This window comes from Tasmannia lanceolata, unplaced genomic scaffold (assembly GCF_043159265.1).
Source record: "Tasmannia lanceolata isolate RefF3 unplaced genomic scaffold, GAP_Taslan_0.1 ptg000024l, whole genome shotgun sequence".
Taxonomy (NCBI): domain Eukaryota; kingdom Viridiplantae; phylum Streptophyta; class Magnoliopsida; order Canellales; family Winteraceae; genus Tasmannia; species Tasmannia lanceolata.
The window spans coordinates 13,400,363-13,422,930 of record NW_027518701.1 but is presented as its reverse complement, the minus strand read 5'-3'; the positions used below and the strand labels follow the sequence as shown (position 1 = coordinate 13,422,930).

The 22,568-nt window shown below is 39.9% G+C and overlaps 1 protein-coding gene across 1 annotated transcript in view; it reads right to left on the bottom strand.

The window, feature by feature from the left end:
- Positions 1–1,897: 1,897 nt before the first annotated feature.
- LOC143857308 (ubiquitin-conjugating enzyme E2 5-like) overlaps positions 1,898–22,568 on the bottom strand; it is a 52,873-nt gene continuing 32,202 nt past the window's right edge. The window contains exon 6 of the mRNA XM_077367729.1: positions 1,898–2,399. Within this exon, the coding sequence (XP_077223844.1) occupies positions 2,263–2,399 (137 nt within the window). The 3' untranslated portion in view covers positions 1,898–2,262. The remainder of the gene's footprint in view (positions 2,400–22,568) is intronic.

Genomic DNA, 22,568 nt, shown 5'->3' with positions numbered 1-22,568 from the left:
TGAGAAGGTCCGCGAAGGTGGGAGAGTGAGAGACTTGAGTCAGCGGGAGTGGAGTGAGCATCAAAATGCCTAATAAAATAGCGAAAAATGGGATTTGTGGAAAGCCTTTTCGGGGCTCATTTTTGCAGGGGAGAGCAGACGCACAAACTTGCTTCTAAGCAGATTTTGTCATATTAATTTAAGGTGGCTTTTCTCTACAGCAAAAGTGAGCCCCCGCATGGCTTTCAGCGAAATTGTGTAGCAAATCTCGAAAAAATGCCTACATATAATTTTTTTTTGTTTCTCTAATTTATAATAACTTTTTATAAATTAGGCCATGTATATGTGTGTGTATAGACACACACATGATTTCAAATTTCGGTTTAGGAATGCGTTTCGGTCGAAATCACATTAGTGGCTAATTTTTCTCTTAAATAATTTCAATTTCGGGATAATATTAAATAATTATCAAATATCTAGATTTTTGGGTGAAATCCCTTAAATTTCAGAAATTTCGTGATAAATGAAATTTTGGCCGAAATAAACTACGATTCCAGGTATTATGGATTTCGATTTCAGTCTCTACTGAAACCCGAAATTTCAGATTCAGTCTAAATCTTAAACACAATCCTTATAGAGTTTGATCTTTCCAACATGGGATATCTCCATATTTGTTAAGATTTTTTATATTATTAGGTTTTCCCAAAATGTGCCCAACCATCTGTTCTATATAATAGAGAAATTATAAAAACTCTCCCCCTGAAATAAATGACAAGAGAGAGTTGCAATCTTCTCCTTTTAAGAAATCTTACTCACAGCCTCACCTATGTTGCCCATCAGATTAGTGGTGATAAGTGGTCCCGATCACTAACCCACATATGCAAGTTGTGAAGTGTCATGATCCTTTCCGTACTTATACCCCATATGCTGTCCAATTGATAGAACTAGGCATGCTCCACTACCACGCGACTTCGTTGTAATAGAATATGGCTTCCACCCCGTAACAGTTTTCGTTAACTTTTATGAAGGGGTGGAGAAGCAACTGTTAACTCCAAAAGCATAAAAGTTAAAACGATTTCTGGGGGGCGGGGCGGGGGCTTGGGCGGCATATATCACTCCCTTAGAAAGAACCTGCCTGCCATCCAATCGAAAAGCGTCCAAAAAATAAAATTTTGTTTGATAATTTGTGTAGGATTTTTAAATGTTAAGAGAAGTGCCCCCATCAAGCAAATGTAAAATGTAGGATAATTTCGTATTACGTGGCCAAAAAGATCGATAGCCAGTTTTTTTTTAAAATAATTTCTTTTATCAAGTTAGATTGCCTGTTTCAAAATCTCATTTTACAAATATTTTTTATTTTATGCAAGGGCAACCTTGCACAAAGAGCCGAAAAGGGCACTTGACTGGACTACACTATTTCAAGAGCCTTTTAAAATCGGTTGAGAAAGTAAATTCGGTTGCACTTAATGACGTGGATCCAATCAAGGGCCCTTTTTGGGCTCTTTATACAAGGGCGCCTTTGCATCTATCATTCCTCTTTTTTAAATTATTATGTTCATATATTTGCTCATTTTTAAATGTTAATACTGATATAATACTTACACATTTTTACAGATATATAGCCAAAAATTCAATGCTACTGATATTGGCCCTGGAATGTTTTGATAATTGCACTAATCCATCTGTCTTTTATTATTAAAACAGCTGTCAAAGGTTTTTTATAGTTCCTAAAAAGCTCTTAGAAGCCCATTTAAAACAAAAGGAAAAGACAAGTTGAGTTTGTGCAATTATTAAAACAAGGTAGTGTGTCAATATCAGAAGCCAAATTCAATTTACAACAATATAACATGTGGGTAAATTCCTGATCAACTTTTATATGCATTGAACTTTCAATTGCAATCAAACCACAGAGCATGAATTAACATGAACCCAAAGTCTGATTTCTTAACACATTGACCAGAGAAACTAATACATTGGAACAACTTGAATTTCCATAGTTAATCCTTTGGCAGAGTTGGGACTGCTTTTTCCCTTGGGAGTCTTGTAACTTTTTATATGCATTGAATTTTCAATTGCAGTCCAACCACAGAATGAATAACATGAACCCAGAGTCTGATTTATTTACACAATGACCAGAGAAACTAATACATGGGAAGAACTCAAATTTTCATAATTAATCGTTTTTGCAGAGTTGGGTCTATCTTTTTTTTTTTAAATAACTTTGGGAGGCTTGGAGCTAGAACATCATGTACAGTACAAGAATGTTTCAAAGGAGCATTCCATCTAAGGATCAGCATTGTCAGCCACATTCTCTTCGCCGGAATCATATTCATCTTCGCTCATTTCTTCGTCACTGGATTTCTCCTCCGGTGGTGCTGCCCCCACAATATCTTCGAGCTTAGCATACTTTTCACAATATTCTGAATTATTGAAAGGAATCACCAATATCGGGTGTCATAAACAGAAATTATAACATAATATTTCTTATCATACAGTAAAATGTAGTAAAAGCAACCCTGGCAACTTCGGGTTAGAATATAATATCTGGGTTCATACAGTATAATTTAGTAATAGCTGCCCCGACAACTTCGGGTTAGAATATAATATCTGGGTTATGAGAATATGAAAGAAACATCAGTTGAACATAAAGCAATCACCAAGATGGGGAGTCATAAACAGAAATTAGAACATAATCTGTTACGTGCCTAATTGGCCGTAACACAAATAGACAAGGAAAAAGATAGAAAAGGGAAGGGGAATGGTTGATTCGAGGCAACAGGACCTCCTAACGGTTCAATTCGAGAGGAACCATGACCTCCTAAAGCACAAAGAGAATGCCACATCATCAACCCATTTACCCACTAACAAGACACGTAATAAAAACTAACACCCAAAACTCTAAGACACATACTCACAAACCTAAAATGCATAACCCTACAATAACGACCTTGCAACTACCTCTTATAAACCATATAACATAAACATCATAATCTTTCCTGATCATACATCAGAATGATAAATGGTAAGGGCTCCGAAGATTTATGGTACATCATTATAGGTACGAGTGTCGGAATCTGACAATGATTTTTTACTTTGACAGCATATGCTTTCACAGTTCTATGTTCTCAACAAATGTAATTTAATTTAGTCTATATAAATATGCATGCATGGATAAATCTACTAACCAGCAATCTAAAACTGACAAGGACTGATGCCACACAAGAACTCATCCACGATAGCTATAAAATCAAACCACACCAACATCAAAGGCAACATACTACAATTCTTTTTGGAATTACCGTCACTAATTAAATAATTTGGTTATTACGACTTCAATGCCAAAGTGAACTCGACAACTGCAATGTAGTCATGTTTCTCGAAAATTCATCCTAGAAAGCTGATGAATCAGTCTCAAAGCAAAAAAAACCCCTTGGATACCCTTAATTGCATCTTAGGAAGCTAACAAAATCAAATGATATTATTGTTAGTGTATGTATATGCCTATGGGCACATTGGTCTTTTGTATATCTCTCTTTATATATAAATACATAAGTGAGGGGGAGAATCCCTAACTCACAATCTCCTCTCATTCTCTTCCTCCACATGGTATTAGAGCCCTAGGGACCCCCCATTGAAACCCCTCTCCTCTTCTTCCATTCTTTTTCTTCCCTCTCCCCTTTACCCAACCCTAACCCTAACCCTAACCCATTCCCTCTCTCCTTTACCCTAACCCTCTAACCCATTCCCTCCCCCCTTCTTCTTCCTTCCAGCCCTCGTCCCCCTCTCCAGTACCCCCCGCCCCCTCCTCCATACCCCCGGCCCCTCTCCAATACCCCCCCGTCCCCTCCTCCATATCCCCGCCCCCCTCCACTACGCCCTGCCCCCTCCTGCATCCCCCGCCTCCTCTCCATACCCCCCCTGCCCCCCCCCCTTCCAGCCCCTGTCCAGCCCCCGTCCCCATCTTCACTAACCCCACCTCTCGTCCCCTTCCACGACCCTCGTACCCCTTTCTCCCCTTCTCCCTTCTCCCTTCTCAATCGTGGACCACCTAACCCTTTATTTTTTACCTATTTGTTGTTTTTGACAACCCTAATTCCCTTCCCTTCCCAAATGGCTTAAATCTCTAACAATATTCTCCTTTTTATTTTCTCTCCGCGGCTCCGATCTCATATCTCTAAATCCGTTGTCTTCTTGATGTCATCAAGGGTTTCTCTCATGCCCTATTTATCATTTCTCTCTCTTCGGAGCCGCGATCTCCATTATTGATTTCTCTGATCTACGCCGAGGCATCAGTTCTTTTCGTCAGTTGATTTTCTCTCTTCAATTATTGATCCAGCTCGCGTGCAGCCCTCTGTGGCTACTGCTCCTCCGACTCGCCCATCATCTTCCTCATATATTCCCTCGTCTTCTTCGATGGATGGCTTTTTTCCTCCCACGACCACATTCAGGCTTGATGGTTCCAATTACCTGAATTGGAAAGTGGCTGAGGAGACCTATCTCATTGCTAGGGGGAAGATCTCTATTCTTCGTCGTGACCCCCCTCCTTCCAGTGATCCCACTTATGATAAGTGGGAGCAGGATGATGGCCTTACTCGTACTCTCCTCTGGGAGAGTATGTCCCTTGAGATTGTCGGGACCATGATACACCTTCCCATTGCTCGCTAGGTTTGGGATCATACTGCTACTACCTTCTCTGGGAAAGGCAACCTATCTTGAATCTGTGCCACCTATTCTCAGTGGATTAACCTTCGCCGCGGAGACACTCCTCTCTCAACCTATTACAATCAGTTTGTTTCCCATTGCCAGCAGTTAGATGTTCTTATGCCTCTTACCACTGATTTGACTACAGCCGCTCAGCAGCGTGATCAGATACGTGTCGTTCAGTTTTTCGAGACTTTGGGTCTTGAGTCCATACATCTTCGTCAGCAGGTATTTGGATCTGGTACGATGCCCTCTCTTCAAGATGATTACTTGTGTGCCCATTAGTGTGCTCTTGGTGACTCTGTGTCGGCTCCTTCGGTCGATATTACTGCCACGCTGCCTATGGCGTAGGTGATTGTGCTACACGTGGTGGGGGCACCTTTGGCCGTGGCCGTGACTCTGGTCGTGGTGGTCGTGGCGGTGGACGTGATCTTCCTGCAGGGCGCAGTGGCCGACCACGTCCATATTGCTCGCACTGTCATCGTGAGGGACACTATATGGAGACTAGCTATGTATTGCACCCTAAGCTTCGTCCTTCCTCTGAGGCTCGCTTTGGCCGCTCCGCACATCTCGCTGCACCAGATTCTTCTGAGCCCTCCTCTACTTCCGTTCCGCCCAGCACTGGGCATCAGGTTGATGGGGTCTTTATGTTTCGTGCCAACTATGATGAGTTACAGCATCTCAGGTCTACCAATCATCCCCCGATTGCAACTTTTGCTCAGTTAGGTAGCTCCCCTGCATCTCTTCTTACTAGCTCTAGCTCCTGGATCATTGATTCTGGAGCCTCCAATCATATGACACGTACTTCCTCACTTAGTTCATTTCATCCCCTTTTTTATCAGTCCATCACACTTGCTGATGGGAGCTCCACTCATATCTCTGGTGTTGGTGATATTTCTCCTCGTGTTGGACTAACATTGTCCTCTGTTCTATGTGTGCCAAAGTCACCCTTTAGTTTACTCTCACTTAGTCAGATTACTAAAAATCTCAACCGTTCTGTCTCATTTTATTCCTCTTATTGTTTGTTTCAGGATCTCTTGACTGGAAAGACGATTGGCTCGGGCCGTGAGATTGATGGGCTTTATTGTCTGGACTGTAGTCCTCCTTGTACCATTTTGCACAGCTCCAGCGACACATATCAGTGGCACTGCCGTCTTGGACATCCCAGCCTTGACTGTCTGCGGCGGACATCTATCGTTTCTTCTTCTGTTAACTCTTTTTCGTACGAGGCCTGTGAACTTGGTAAACACCATAGGGTGTCCTTCCCGTCTAGGCATGTTAGTCGGGCCTCGAACCTTTTGATTTAGTGCATTCTGATGTATGGGGTCCCTCGCGAACTACCTCTGTTTTTTGACATCGCTATTTTGTCATTTTTATTGATGATTATTCACGTATGTGTTGGCTTTACTTAAAGTTCGCTCAGAAGTGTTCTCTATTTTTCGTACTTTTCATTTAGAAGTTACTAACCAATTTAATTGCACTCTTAAATGCCTTCACACTGATAATGCTAAGGAATATTTCTCAAAATCCAATGGTTTTGAGTTTCTTTCCACTCGTGATATCCTTCATCAATCTTCCTGAGCTCACACCTCTCAACAGAATGGTGTTGCTGAACGAAAAATGCGATCCTTATTGGATTGGAACTCACACTTCTCTTCCAGATGCGAGTTCCAAAGTCTTACTGGGGTGATGCAGTTCTCACTGCTAACTATCTGGCCAATCGACTTCATGCCTCATTTCTAGGTGGTTCATCCCCATTCTCAGTTTTAAATCCTCATCATGAGCCATTTCCGATTACTCAACGAGTATTCAGGTGTGTTTGCTTTGTCCATAATCTTGGGCCTGGATCGGATAAATTAGATCCTAAATCTGAACGATGTATTTTTCTCGGCTACTCACGAACCCAAAAAGGTTATCGTTGTTATAGCCATCGGTTACGTCGATCCTATGTCTCGGCCGATGTTCTAGAGACCTTCGAGACTGAGCCATTCTTTCTGAGCTCTTCGGATACGACCCCTCTCTCTCATTCTTTAGATCTTCCTCTACCGATTCCCATTCTTCCTGACCCGGTAGTCAGTGTATCTCCATCGTCTCTCTTACCTTCCCCTTCTGTGGTTCCTGTTCTAGAGACCTCTCTTCCCTTATAGATACCTGCTCGGCCTCCAGCTCTAGTCATTCGGAAGACCTATCAGCTCCGTCATACCTCTGCAACTCCTCCATCTCCAACAGCGCCATCGCCAGCCCATCAGGAGCTCCCTCCTTCCACATCCGAGGTATCTATCGACTCTCCTATTGCCTCTCGCACTCGCTCTCATAGTACTGCTCATCTTATTTCGACTGTTCTTTCGTATGATGCTATCACGCCTGTTTTCCGCAGTTTTGTGTCCTCTCTCTCTTTTGTTTCTTTGCCAGAGTCCTTGGTTGCAGTACTTGATCACCCGGGGTGACGCGCTGCTATGGACCTTGAGATGGATGCCCTTCAGGCCAATCAAACTTGGGATTTAGTTCATCTGCCTCCTGGTGCACGCCCTGTTGGGTGTCGTTGGGTCTATACGGTCAAATATTTACCTGATGACTCTGTTGAATGCCTTAAGGCGCGCTTGGTTGCCAAAGGGTACACTCAGACGTTTGAGGTGAACTATGGTGAGACCTTCTCTCCTGTGACAAAGATTCCCTCAGTGCGTGTTCTACTTTCTCTTGCTGTCAATCAGGGCTGGCCTCTACATCAGTTGGATGTCAAAAATGTATTTCTTCATGGTGAGCTTGCAGAGGAGGTTTACATGGAGCAACCTCCTGGGTATGTTGCTCAGAGGGAGATGTCATCCTCTATGTGTCGATTAAAGAAATTCATTTACGGTCTCAAGCAGTCTCCTAGAGCCTGGTTTCAAAGGTTTAGTGATGCCATTAAGCGCTTTGGCATGAAGCAGTGTGAAGTTGATAATTCTGTCTTCAGCTGTCAGTCTACAGTTGGGTGTGTACTCTTGATAGTCTATGTCCATGACATCATCATCACCGGCAGTGATACAGCTGGGATCCAGAAATTGAAGACCTTGCAAAATGAGTTCTTTACCAGAGATTTGGGTCATCTTAGATACTTCTTAGGTATTGAAGTTGCATATTCTACAAAGGGGATCTCTCTCACAGAAGAAATATGTCTTAGCCTTATTTGAGGAGACAGGTTATCTTGGAGTGAAACCTGCCTCAGATCCCATGGACTCACAAATGTGAAGTTACTCCTAGCAAGCAGCAAGCATCATTTGTCCAAGCAAGCAATGGGCATGTGCAAAATGCTTGCCAAAGCTTGCACATGGTCCATATGGGGGTCGGTACACTTTTAGTACGGTGGTATGCGAGGAGCAAGACATTATGCAATCAATAAGTACGAGCAAGCTCACTCATAGTACGGTAAATAAGCACGCACAAGCTGCAGCAGTAAATCGCCAGTTCTTTCAGTAGAAGAACCCGACTCGGTATTGTTAAAAAAAGAGAGGAAGCAGAACCAAGTCAAGATGATAAGGATCAACCCCTTCTTCTTGCGCCAAAGATCTTACCATTTCCGAAGGAACTGGAGCTACATCTCTTTTCAATTTCCATTCAAGAGTTCGTTCGTACACATCTTCTCTTTGTTTCCCGAGCCTCTAGTGAGTTACAGACAGAGTTAGAAAAGATAAAATCTTTGATGATTCCATCATACATGATTGAGTTGCGAAAACTTCTGGATAGGTATCATTTCTTTATTTTAAGGCTCATCAACTAAACCCGCCTAGAAAGAGGATGTTGAGCCGGATTGAAGCAGGTCTGATGGTATAGTTATCAGTCCTAAAAATGAAGCAAGTTTGATTAGCCTTTCCCTGATTCATGGCCGGAGATCAAGGCACAAATCGGTCCGAAGCGAGCTGCAAGCGTAGGCTGCTGTTAAGCCTGCTTCAAAACGGAAGCGCTAACGCGCGCCTTACTAATAGGGGGCTTTGAAGCCCCCTTTCACGTAAGGCTTGCTGGCTGCTGAAAAGCCGTTGCGCGCTCGATAATCGTCGGTTGCCCTTCTATTCCTATCCCAATCTCCCTGATCTACGACCACCCTTCGCCATTAGCTTTCTCTTTCTTCTCCCCGGGCAAGATTTGTCCTTCTTCATGGCCTCCTTGCTTCTCTTCCGGTTTTACTTTTTTCTTGTGAGAAGCACTCGCTGCAGCTATAGCCAAGATTTGCCAGGCATAACTTGTATCCATGCGCTTCATATTAGCCTGGAGTTCGCTCCCAGCAATATAGCCATCCCTACCCTCTCACGTCAATCCCACGAGCCTCTTATCCATTCTCATTCGATCACGGCGGGGAAGGGCGGTTCCGAATGGAGGGCGGTGGGAAGGGATTGCTAACGAAAAGGCTTTGAAGCCTGAAGAAGAAAGCATTGATTGGGGCTGAGCAGGCGGAACTGCGAACCATATGCCTCGCACAATTGCGTTGCTTAGCTTTTTAAGCTAGCTTGCTAGCTAGCTCTATACCCGAAATAAATATGAAGAAGGTTCTGATTCCACTTATGAATACTCGAAAAGTGAAGGATTAGTAATCCTTTTTCGAAATCGAATGGATTCGGTCTTATACATACGCGAGGAAGGTAATCAAAAAAGAAAGAAGATGAGTTCTTCTTTCTTTTATCACTTAGGAGCCGAGCGAGATGAAAGTCTCATGCAGGTTCAAAAACTTTGCTAAAGATATTGCGGAATTAAAACTAAATGACAAATTAAAACCTTAAGAACATATATGAAAACAAACCACAAATGCACAAAGAGAAAGAGAAAGGAAGAGTGCACCTGAGATTTATAGTGGTTCGGTCACTACCAAGGACCTACTCCACTCCACCAAGACTTCGTAGTGACTTCACTACGGATTCCCTTAATGGAGGGGAATCAACCCAATTACAAAGATGGTGGCTCCGCCTCACAAGACTTGCCAATCCGGAGAACGCTTCTCGTCCCCAACACTCGCTCTTGTGGAGATGGCTCCGCGACCCCACTCACACTCGCCAAATTACAAAGATTTTTGAAGAAAGAAATAAAATCCCTTCAAGAGGGTTACAAGAGATGGATAAAAGATGTACAAATATAAGAATCCACTTCTTTGCTTAGAGATGAGAGAGGCAATAAAACCACTTTGATTTTCTCTTTTTGATGTTCAAAATGATGCAAAGAGATACTTTAGAAAGGTTTGGATAGTGTATAAATAGCCTATTTGAAAATATAACCGTTTAGAGGCATTTTGGTAAAAACTGGGTTAAGAAAAAGTAACCTGGGCAGGCCCCAACGGCTAGTTTGCCAGACCGGCACGGTCGCCCGCCCTTATCGGGCTCTCTTTTTTATTTTCAAAAATCAAACCGTAGCGGTCGAACGGCCCTACGGCGGTCGCCCGCCCAAACCAGGTCAGATTGTTTCTGTTTCGACAGAAACATATCCGCGGTCGCCCGGCTTACCCCGGTCGACCGGACCGCTATTGAAAGCCAAGTGCTGGATTTCGAGCACTCCTTTCGCGGGCGCCCGGGACACACTGGTCAACCAGCCCTGTTTGAAAATCCTTTTTAACATTAAAACTTCAGGGAATTGGGCCATGGTCTTTGGGCTTTAGTCCTACATTTTCAAGTTCATTTTAAACCTTTGTTAAGTACCTTTGACATCTCTAAAAACAAAGGAGATGAGTACAAACCAAATTGACTTGAAAAGCACTTCAATCTTCTCTTGAACTTCAAGGCTTCAAGTCCACCATGCTTCTTGGATCTTCCTAGCTTTGGGGCACACAAAAAACACTCCAAGTTAGCTTCAATGCTTTGATCCAAGCTTCCTTGATTGCACACTAAAAAGATCTACAACTTAGACAACCAAAAGCACATTAGTGATATAAAATCACTTGTGTGTGGAATCATCGAACCATTGGGCTTACATTCTCCCCATTTTTTATGATGGCATTCACAAGAGATTTTCCAATAAGCATAGCAATTCTCTCCCCCTATGGCATCAACAAAAAAGAATGGGGCAAGAGAGTAGAACAAGGGAAAATATATGCAATATATAAACTCCCCCTAAATCAAGGAAATCATGCAAGCATATAACTCCCCCTATTTGATTGACAAATATAATAGATGAGGGATTGTCAAAAAAGATATACAAAATATGTTAAAGCTTCTCCCCTTTTGAGAAAATAACTCCCCCCATCAAAGACAAAAGCTCAAAACAAGAGGGATTTTAAAAAAAAAAAAAAAAACATGCCAAGGTAAGCAAATAACCAAGAATACATTTGAACCTTGGGCATTAAATCACAAATTATGAAGGATATTCAAGTTTTAAGCACAAGCCCCTAAACTATACTTATTTCAAAATGAAATCAAGTGGGGCTTTTGGGAATCCAAGCTCTCTTGGTCCCACGGCTATCCCTACTTAGCTTAGATGCACATTGAAATTGATAATACCCATGAAGGCCACAATAATGACATCTAACTAAGGGGTTAGCAAGACTAGTTCGATTATGATAGACATGTTGAGGTCTTGAACTAGCCTTTTTGAGGACTGTCTATGATTTTGTCTCCATGCATAAAATCATATAGACACATCCTTAGCCTCTCATTTTCATTTTGAAGATGATTTATTTATTTGTTTTAAAAATTCAAAATTTTCATCTTCAAATGACTTGGATGAACTTGCCATGTTCAAAACATGAGTCTCAAGTTCACTCAAGCGACCCTTAAGGGTCTCATTTTCAAGCTTTAAGTTATTTTCCATTTTGGCTTGGGCTTGAGATCTAGAAGAAAAATCTTGATTTAAAGCTTCAAGTTCTTTTTGAATTTGAGAAATTTTTTTCTTTAAAACCGTACTTTTAGACATTTGCAAATCCAAGGTTTGACATACTTCAATATAAGACATTTCACTAGAACTTGAACTAGAAGATGGATTAGAGCATACCTCATCAACTTCGGTGTTAGCCATGAGACACACATTAGAGTCTTCTTTCTAGGCCGAGATGCATATGTTTGATTTTTCTTCCTTTGAGCTCTCACTTGATGATGAACTATTGCTCTCACTGAGCCTGTCCTAATTTGTCGCGTGTGCTCTAAACTTTTTCTTCCCATATTTCTTCTTTTTGTTCTTAAGGAGAGGGCATTTCGGCTTTATGTGTCCTGGTTTGCCACATTCAAAACATCTTATTGGGTCCTCTTTCTTCTTCTTTTCTTCCTTTTTCATCTTATCTTTTCTTCCTTTTTCATCTTATCTTTTCTTCCCTTCTTCTTCCACATTTTCTTAAACTTCTTGAAGGCTTCCAATTTATCACTGTCGGAACTTGAGGAAGAAGATGATGATTTGGCGGTAAAGGCAATGGATTTTCCTTTGTCTTTCTCCATGTGCTTTGAAGCCTCGACTTGTTGGTTTTCCCTTCTCTTCATCTTCATTTCATATGTAATGAGGGATCCAACTAACTCATCTAACTTCACATTATCAAGATCTTTCGATTCTTCGATTGCCGTGACCTCGGGGTCCCAACTAAATGGAAGACACCGGAGAAGCCTCGTCACCAATTCCAAATTTGTATAAGTTTTACCTAAACTGTAAACCCAAGAGTTTCCCTGGGTTAATCATTCATCTTACCTTCTTGTTTTGATGCTAGCAAACTAAATTGATTAGCATTTATGGACTGATGTGTTGTTTTGAGGTGTTGTGTTGTATACGGGAATTTCATGTCATAATCGCCATTACACAACTCTTCACAACACATGACTTGTAGATCAAGGATCAAAGGAACCAAGAGCTTGCACCTACATTGGAGTCATCCTCATTTGAAGATACTCAAGTAAAGTAGCTCAACATGAAGATCCCACAAGTTCCTAAGCAAGTGTCAAGAAGGACCTTGGAGCTGAACATACCATTGGTGACACCTCATGCACCTCACTACATGTAGTGAAGATTGGAGGATGTCACAAGAGCCAAGACAAGGTCAAGATGTTCACCCAAGCCAAAGAAGTCCAAGAAAGTGCAAATGAACCAAGACATTCCAAGAAGACTCAGTGTTCTTATTTTTAGAATGTATTTGGAGTCCTCTTGATTTTATGTTTAAATGCACTTTCAAAAGGTTTTCAAATAGTTTTTATACTTAACATTTTACATCTTTGAAAACCATCAACACACCCAAAAATGTGTTTGAAAACCTTGGACTTAAGCCCCAAGACCATAGCCCAAAGCCCCTGGATTTTAAAGTTAAAATGAAATTTCACTCAGGGTCGGTCGACCGGGCTAAGCCGGGCGACCGCGGGATGGAACCTGGAAATCCAGGCCATCTCGAATTTTATCGGGCCGGTCGACCGGGTTAAGCCGGGCGACCGCGGATGTGCTACTGTTTCAAACAGAACAATCCAATTTGGTCTAGGGCGGGCGATCGCCGTGGTCGGTCGACCGGGCTAGGTTTTATGAGCCAAATTTTTAAGCAAACAGTTAGCCCTCGCCGGGCGACCACCAATGGGCCGGTTGACTGTGACGGTAAGAAATTTGAAAATAGAATAGGGCGCCCGATAGGGTGGGCGACCGCTGTAGCTTGGTCGACCGCCGCGGTCGAGCAAACTAGCCGTTGGGGCGTTTTCTGCTTGACTTTTTCAAGCCAAATATTTACAGTTTTACCCCAAACAGTCATATTTTCAAATACACTATATATACATCATTAAAACCTATCTCTACAAGCTTTTGAACATTTGAGAAAGATCAAATCCCATTTCTCTTTGAGCTTCAAGTTTTATTTCAAAAGCAAAAACCTCTTTGATCTTCCATTTCTACATCTTATCAAGAGGCACTCCATAGGGCTTTATATTTGTATATTCTTGGAGTGAATGTGAGCTATCAATGTTGTAATCTGCCTATTAAGAGGCAAGAGAGTTTTTCTCTTTATTTGTTCTTCATGTGAGGGTCTCCTCTTCGGCCCTTAAAGAAAGGTGAAGAAGAGGGTCTCCTCTTCGGCCCGTAAAGAAAGGTGAAGAAAAGGGTCTCCGATTCGGCCCATGAAGAAAGGTGAATCATGTGCAAGGGTTTGACTCCCTTGTCAAGGCTTCGTGCGAGGGACTTCGCTTTGGCCCTTGAGAATTAAAAAACAAGGGTGTTTTCCCTTTGGAGATGAAGGAGCCGGGTGTACGGCTTCATCAATTTAGTGGAGATAGGTCAAGTTGTGACCAAACCACTATAAATCTTGTGCCTTGGGGATGCTTGCTCTTTTCTCTCTCTCTCTCTCTCTCACGTGTGGTGATTGGTAATTTCTAACCTTGCTTATGTTTATGCTTTAATTGAACAAGGGTTAGTAAATGCACTTGAGTTAAATGTTAGAAACCCTAATTGCATTATAATATCTATTGAACAAGGGTTAGCTAAATGTGCTTGATTAGAAAGTCAACCCTAGATTTTATTGATATACATATTCGAACAAGGGTTAGACTAATTAGTGCTTAATTAGAAGATTAATTTTTAATCTCGCTGAATTAAGCCTAAAATTTCTAATTGACCAATTCACCCCCCCTCTTAGATTGTCACACCTGTATTTCATTTGGTATCAGAGCTTAGACTCTTAAAGAGTTTTTTAAATCTTAAAAATCTACAAGAGAAAAGATCTGTGACAATCCCTATGGATTTTGAGAAAGGCCGATCCACCGTAATTCCTCCATTCTTTGATGGAACGAATTATGGAGTTTGGAAAGCACAAATGCAAACCTATCTCAAATCCATAGATAATGACATTTCAGATGTCATTAAAGAGGGAATTTCTTTTTCAAGGAAATACACTGAAGGTGATATAAAATTATTTTCCTTGAAATCAAAGGCTATGATTTCATTGTGTTGTGGTTTAACTCCTAACATTTTTGCCAAAATTTCAAATTGCTTCAATGCAAAAGATATTTGGATTTCATTAGAAAATATTTTTGAGAAAAATGTTTCTCTTTTCAAATGATAAAATTTATAGACAAAAAGAGATTTCAGAAAAATCTGTTGCAAAAGAAAATTCTTTGAAACATTCTATTTCCGAATTGGAAATTCAAATTGAAAATCTTAAATTGGAAATAAATGAAAGTTTGAAAAGAATTGAGAAATTAAGTCAATTGAGCATATTTTTGATAAATAAAAATGTTGACTTATTTCAAAGATGTAATGCCTTTGAGAAAGAAATTAAAAGCCTTGAAATCACAAACATTAAACTTGTTGAAAAATATAAACATGTTTGTGAAAATGAAGAACAAATAAATGGAAAACTCTCTAATAAGAATCAAAGACTTCAAGAAGAAAAAGATAATTATACTTCTAAGTCTTATGATTCTAATTGCTCTTCATCTACCAATCATAATAATTGTGGTAGAGTTGAGCATCACAATTCTGAGTGTAAGCTTGGAATTGTGAAATCTAACAAGTTTGTTTGGATAAGAAAAGGTACACTTCCACAAAAAAACTTGGATGGAACCAAAGGGATTTGGTTTCCAAAAGAGTCCCTCTAAACTAATTAGTGAATGAGCTAGTTTAGGGGCTATGTTAAAATATTTTATCATTCACATTCTTGCTAGATACTTTAATTCATTGAATATTTTTGTATCTAGTTTTCATGAGCTTAATGATATATCTTTTTAATTATGAGCATAGATACTCATCATTGTATATGTTCTTAATAGTTTGTATCTTTGCTTCCTTGTGCTTAAATGATCATATCTTTTTATATTTGTGCTTTATTGAATATCTTTCTTGATTAAGCCTATCTAAGTGCAAATCACATCACTTGTGCACTTAGCATCCACAAAGTAAATCCACATTTGAAAATTTAAAGTGAAAACCATATATGTGCTTCCTTGAAAATTAACCATCATTTTTGCCCTTGGGTTCAAATTGATCTTTCAAGTTCATTCCTATCATTCTTGAACTCTTTATAGGATAATTTTGGCATTTGCTACATCTTGGTATATTCAACTTAGGTAGAATATCATTTCTAGCAAAATTGTGTATTAAAAGCCATGTCTAAGGAAATACACTCAAATCCTTTCTTAGACATCTCTTGCCCTATGTGAGTAAGTATGTTTATTACTATGCACCTAGTTGTCCTTTAAACCCATTCTTATGTGCTTAATGATTATCATTAAATGCATAAGAAATCTTGATGGGTTAAATTGATGTATTCCAAAAATGCCTAAAATGAATATCCTCTCATGACTAAGATATAATTATCTAGTTATAGTAGTTCTTTTTGGAATGCATGTCTCCAAGGTGTTCATCACTTGACATTCTCTAGAAGTCCTTGGATTATTCTCTACAATCCTGCATGAATATCTTTGTTTGTGTAGATATTTGAAAATGAGTCTAGATTCAATGTATGAAACTCAATTGAGTAAAATAAAATGTCATATGAATCTAGTACCATTGTTGGGCAGTTTCTCATTGTTATAGTTATCATGTAACACATTGTGTTGGGAACACTTGTTTTCTACACATCTTGGTTTTCCATGGGCCTTTTGCACTTTGTGCTTAAATGCCCTATTTTATATGGTGGTTTGTGGATATAAGCTTAGATGTTTGGACCATGATTCGTGTGTCCAAACATGGTAGACTATCCATGAAAGCTCTCACTTGCATGAGCCATGGATGTCTCTCTTAGACATGGGATTCTATTAATCCCTCTTATAATGTCTAAGTTCTATAGAATTGTGCTTAATTGATATTATATATATTCTATAGTTTTCACCTTGTATGCTACTGGGTACATGGTAAAGAAGGTAAACTTAAATTTAAAAATCACTCAATTGGTACTCTTAGTCCTCTTACCTGTAAGATGGAGAGTGTACACTCATCTTTAATTAAAACATCTAATTACTTTGGCTTTTAGCCAGCATCTTAACCATAATAAGTCATATGTGCCTTGTATGTTATATATATTATTTGCACATATTTAAGGGAAGCATGGTTTGCTAGGTTGTCACCTCTTTTGGTATCATAAGACTACCTATAACAATTATGCATTAGTGGCCCAAGGGTGGTTTGAAAATCATTCACCTTTAAATCTTTTGGTGTCTATTTGGTTGGACAACCCTTTGGATTCATACATTGTATGAGTCACTTACAAAAGGAGAGCTATACATCCTCCGTGTCTGTCCATCCACCTTATCATATGATGTGTGATGTGCATCACATATGATAAGTACACTCATGTGGAGCCACATTGCTCCATGTGTGTTGTAGTTGGGTCTTGTCCTATTATTTAAATTTGAGATCATCTCTCATCTTTTGACAGGATCCCTTTGCCTGTGCTTCAGTGCCATATCTTCTCTGGCATTATACTTATCTTGGATAGACTTATATGTTTCTATCTCTGCCAATGATAAGTATCTTGTTCTAGAGTTTGAAAAAATCTCTAGAACTCCTCTTCATAGAATAGTGATTGAGATGATCATCCTATCTCCTATGAAGTAATCTCTTATCATGTACTTTTGAATGAAAATATTTTATCATGATAAGTTCCAATGGCTGTGCTTTTACATTCTTATCTATAACCATTGTGTATTGTCAGGCATTGCATTATAAGAATTATCAAAGGCCAATGACAATCTCTTGGAAGAGGGATGATTTAAAAATATTTTTGAGTTTGTCATGTCCCATCATCTCTTCCAAGATTTTAGCTTCGGAGGACCCCACTCAGATCATGTCCTTCGTAGCTTATTTATGGTACTTGTCTCCTTCCATCGTGCCAGATGTAATAAGATAGTAGATGTACTCAATTTTCCTCTGTCCATCTCTACATTCTTCTACTGTGAAGGATGAACAGAGACTAAAGAAATTGAAGCTCTGTCTAAAGGCTGGCATGTGCACTTCATGCTCATCCTCTCAAGGATGACCTTTTGTTGAAGAAGATTTAAAGAAAGTACCTAATCTCTCAATTCGGAAAGATTTGTCAAATGATGCTCCCTTACATGGAAGAAAGGGTCAAGCATTGATCTAAGCTCTTCTAAACATTCATCAGTAGAAGAGTCCCGGATAGAAGAAAAAAAGTTTAATTTTACTTCTTTCGAGAGATTTTCAAATACCACTTTTATCATTTCCTGAAGTGATAAAAGAAATGTGGTATTAATCTTCCATTTTGATCATGTATATGGAGCATTATAATTTTATCTATATATACATGATCTTTTGGTTGCCATGGACATGTACCTCATTGATTTCATTCTCTTATCCATGTGCTTATTAGACCATTTGCTTTAAACTCGTATCCTCGGTCTAATAATCATCCATTCATATTCAAAGTGTGAATGGTTTATGAATGGAGCAATCCGAATGGTTAAAGGTGATTAATTAAATCATTGGTTCTATGTGCCTTGATCTATTACATTTAAATTAGATGCATTCAGTCAGGGGGAGCTTTCACTTTGATATGTGTAAATCTCTATGAGCAAGAAACAAGTCATCTCAAAAATGTTATATTATAGTTCAGAGCACATCAATGCTCTGGAAGAGACTTGTCTGCTTATTGTCAAGAGATCCCCTACACAATGCAACTTGTGAACTTGAAAGTTATGTCTAATACTTGAGTATATTCTTGCTCAGGTAGAGACTCATCTTCTTACAAGTTGCAAATGAAGCCCAAGTGTTTAAATCACTCACATTTTAAACCATTCTGTCATGTCATGCCCTTTCACATAGATTTCACCTAGGGCCAATGACAAATAAAAGGAGGGGAGAGCCAAATGGTTGCTTTTTCATGTTTATATAGACCATTGTGATATGCTCACATAGTCTATTGCCCCATAATTGTGCTTAATTTACATATCTTTTGAAAAAAAAAAACTACTTATCATGCATTTTACTTTGTTTTATACACTTTGAATAATTCTTAGTAGTTATTCTTTATCTTGACACCCCACTTGCACTTTCACTTGCATATCCCTACCTTTTTGTTATTGCCAAAAGAGGGAGAGTTTTTGGGAATTGATTAGGTAGTCCATATTGTATATGCACCATATGCTTTACATTCATATATTACACTTGTGCATATAGTGAGGGGGAGCATTGTTTTATTGTTTATAGTATTTAATGCTCATTCATATATTTGTTTAATATCTCCTGCCTCCCTAATCAATTTGTTTGCCATCATAAAAAAGGGTGAGAATGCAAGCCCAAGGGTTTCCTTGGGTTAATCATTCACCTTACCTTCTTGTTTTGATGCTAGCAAACTAAATTGATTAGCATTTATGGATAGATGTGTTGCTTTGAGGTGTTGTGCTGTATACAGGAATTTCATGTCATAATCGCCATTACACAACTCTTCACAACACATGACTTGTAGATCAAGGATCAAATGAACCAAGAGCTTGCACCAACATTGGAGTCATCCTCATTTGAAGATGCTCAAGTAAAGTAGCTCAACATGAAGATCCCACAAGTTCCTAAGCAAGTGTCAAGGACCTTGGAGCTGAACATACCATTGGTGACACCTCATGCGCCTCACTACATGTAGTGAAGATTGGAGGATGTCACAAGAGCCAAGACAAGGTCAAGATGTTCACCCAAGCCGAAGAAGTCCAAGAAAGTGCAAATGAGCCAAGACATTCTAAGAAGACTCGAGGTTCTTATTTTTAGAATGTATTTGGAGTCCTCTTGATTTTGTGTTTAAATGCACTTTCAAAAGGTTTTCAAATGGTTTTTATATTTAACATTTTACATCTTTGAAAACCATCAGTACACCCAAAAATGTGTTTGAAAATCTTGGACTTAAGCCCTAAGACCATAGCCCAAAAGCCCCTGAGTTTAAAGTTAAAATGGAATTTCACTCAGGGCCGGTCGACCGGGCTAAGCTAGGCGACCGCGGGATGGAACTTAGAAATCCAGGCCATCTCGAATTTTACCGGGCCGGTCGACCGGGTTAAGTCGGGCGACCGCGGATGCGATTCTGTTTCAAACAGAACAATCCAATTTGGTCTAGGGCGGGCGACCGTTGTAGGTCGGTCGACCGGGATAGGTTTTATGAGCCAAATTTTTAAGCAAACAGTTAGCCCTCGCCGGGTAACCGCTATTGAGCAGGTCGACCGTGACGGTAAGAAATTTGAAAATAGAATAGGGCGCCCGATAGGGGCGGGCGACCGCTGTAGCTCGGTCGACCGTCGCGGTCGAGCAAACTAGCCGTTGGGGCGTTTTCTGCTTGACTTTTTCAAGCCAAATATTTACAGTTTTACCCCAAACAGTCATATTTTTAAATACACTATATATACATCATTAAAACCTATTTCTACAAGCTTTTGAACATTTGAGAAAGATCATATCCCATTTCTCTTTGAGCTTCAAGTTTTATTTCAAAAGCGAAAACCTCTTTGATTTTCCATTTCTACATCTTATCAAGAGGCATTCCATAGGGCTTTACATTTGTATATTCTTTGAGTGAATGTGAGCTATCAATGTTGTCATCCGCCTATCAAGAGGTAAGAGAGTTTTTCTCTTTATTTGTTCTTCATGTGAGGGTCTCCTCTTCGGCCCGTAAAGAAAGGTGAAGAAGAGGGTCTCCTCTTCGGCCCGTAAAGAAAGGTGAAGAAAAGGGTCTCCGATTCGGCCCGTGAAGAAAGGTGAATCATGTACAAGGGTTTGACTGGTTTGACTTCCTTGTCAAGGCTTTGTGCGAGGGGCTTCGCTTTGGCCCTTGAGAATGGAAAAGCAAGGGTTTGTTCCCTTTGGAGAAGGAGTTGGGTGTACGGCTTCATCATTTTAGTGGAGATCCCAATGAGGTAAACTTGGAAGAGTGGAGTACGTCAAGTTGTGACCGAACCACCATAAATCTTATGCCTTGTGGATACTTGCTCTTTGCTCTCTCTCTCTCTCTCTCGCACATGTGGTGATTGGTAATTTCTAACATTATGTTTATGCTTTAATTGATCAAGGGTTAGTAAATGCACTTGAGTTAAATGTTAGAAACCCTAATTGCATTATAATATCTATTGAACAAGGGTTAGCTAAATGTGCTTGATTAGAAAGTCTAAACCCTAAATTTTATTGATTTACATATTTGAACAAGGGTTAGACTAATTAGTGCTTAATTAGAAGATTAATTTTTAACCTCGCTGAATTAAGCCTAAAATTTATAATTGACCAATTCACCCCCCCCTCCTGGATTGTCACACCTGTATTTCATAAACCTTCAAGCTCATTAATAATATTAGTAAAACAAGAACACATTTTGGAAGTGGAATCATTTTTATTCATTTTAAATGCTTCAAGGTCACTAACAAGAAGAATAATTTTAGACTTTTTGACTTGTGAAGTCCCCTCATAGTGGTTTCAAGGGTTGTCCATATTTCCTTAGCCGTTTTACAAGTAGACACCCGATTGAATTCGTCGGGAGATAGAGCACAAAAGATTGTGTTCACTCCTTTAGCATTCAATGCGGCTCTCTTCTTTTGAGCGGCCGACCACTCACTTCTTTCACTTGTGGGAGCAATGTATTCATCTTCAATTAATTCCCACATTTCATAATCTAAAGATTGTAAAAAGAAACTCATCCGGGTTTTCCAATACCCGTAATTTGAACCATTAAAGTATGGGGGTCTAAAAACGGATTGTCCTTCAACATATCCGGATGGGGTTGCCATTATCTTTTTCTCTTCTATTTTTGAAATATTCAAAAACCTAAATAAGAGCCTTGTGCTCTGATACCAAATGAAATCCCAGGGTTGATCGCAACCCAAGAGTGGGGCGGTGAATTGGGTTCAAAAAATTTGCCAAAGATATTGCGGACTTAAAACTAAATGACAAATTAAAACCTTAAAAACATAAATGAAAACAAACCACAAATGCACAAAGAGTTAGAAAGAGATAGAAAGAGTGCACCCGAGATTTATAGTGGTTCGGTCACTAGTAAGGACCTACTCCACTCCACCAAGACTTCTGGGTGATTTCACTACGGATTCCCTTAACGGAGGGGAATCAACCCAATTACAAAGATGGTGGCTCCGCCTCGCAAGACTTGCCAATCCGGATAAAACTCCGCGTCCCCAACACTCGCTCTTGTGGAGATGGCTCCGCGACTCCACGCACACTTACCAAATTACAATGATCTTTGAAGAAAGAAAAACTAAAATCCCTTCAAGAGGGTTACAAGAGATGGATAAAAGATGAACAAATATAAGCCTAATCCACTTCTTTTCTTAGAGATAAGAGAGGCACTAAAACAACTTTGATTTTCTCTTTTGGATGTTCAAAATGATGCAAAGAGATACTTTAGAAAGGTTTGGATAGTGTATATATAGTCCATTTGAAAATATGACCGTTTGGGGGCATTTTGGTAAAAACTGGGTTAAGAAAAAGTAACCCTCACAGGCCCCAATGGCTAGTTTGCCAGACCGGCGCGGTCGACCGAGGTACTGCGGTCGCCCGCCCTTATCAGGCTCTCTTTTTTATTTTCAAAAATCAAACCGTAGCGGTCGACCGGCCCTATGTCGGCCGCCCGCTCAAACCATATCAGATTGTTTCTGTTTCGACAGAAACATATCCGCGGTCGCCCGGCTTACCCCGGTCGACCGGACTGCTATTGAAAGCCAAGTGCTTGATTTCCAGCATTCCTTTCGCGGTCGCCCAGGACACACCGGTCGACCAGCCCTGTTTGAAAATCCTTTTAACATTAAAACTTCAGGGTCTTGGGCAATGGTCTTTGGGCTTTAGTCCTACATTTTCAAATACATTTTCAAGTTCATTTTAAACCTTTGTTAAATGCCTTTGACATCTCTAAAAACAAAGGAGATGAGTACAAACCAAATTGACTTGAAAAACACTTCAATCTTCTCTTGAACTTCAAGGCTTCAAGTCCACCATGCTTCTTGGATCTTCCTAGCTTTGGGGGACACTATTAACACTCAAAGTTAGCTTCA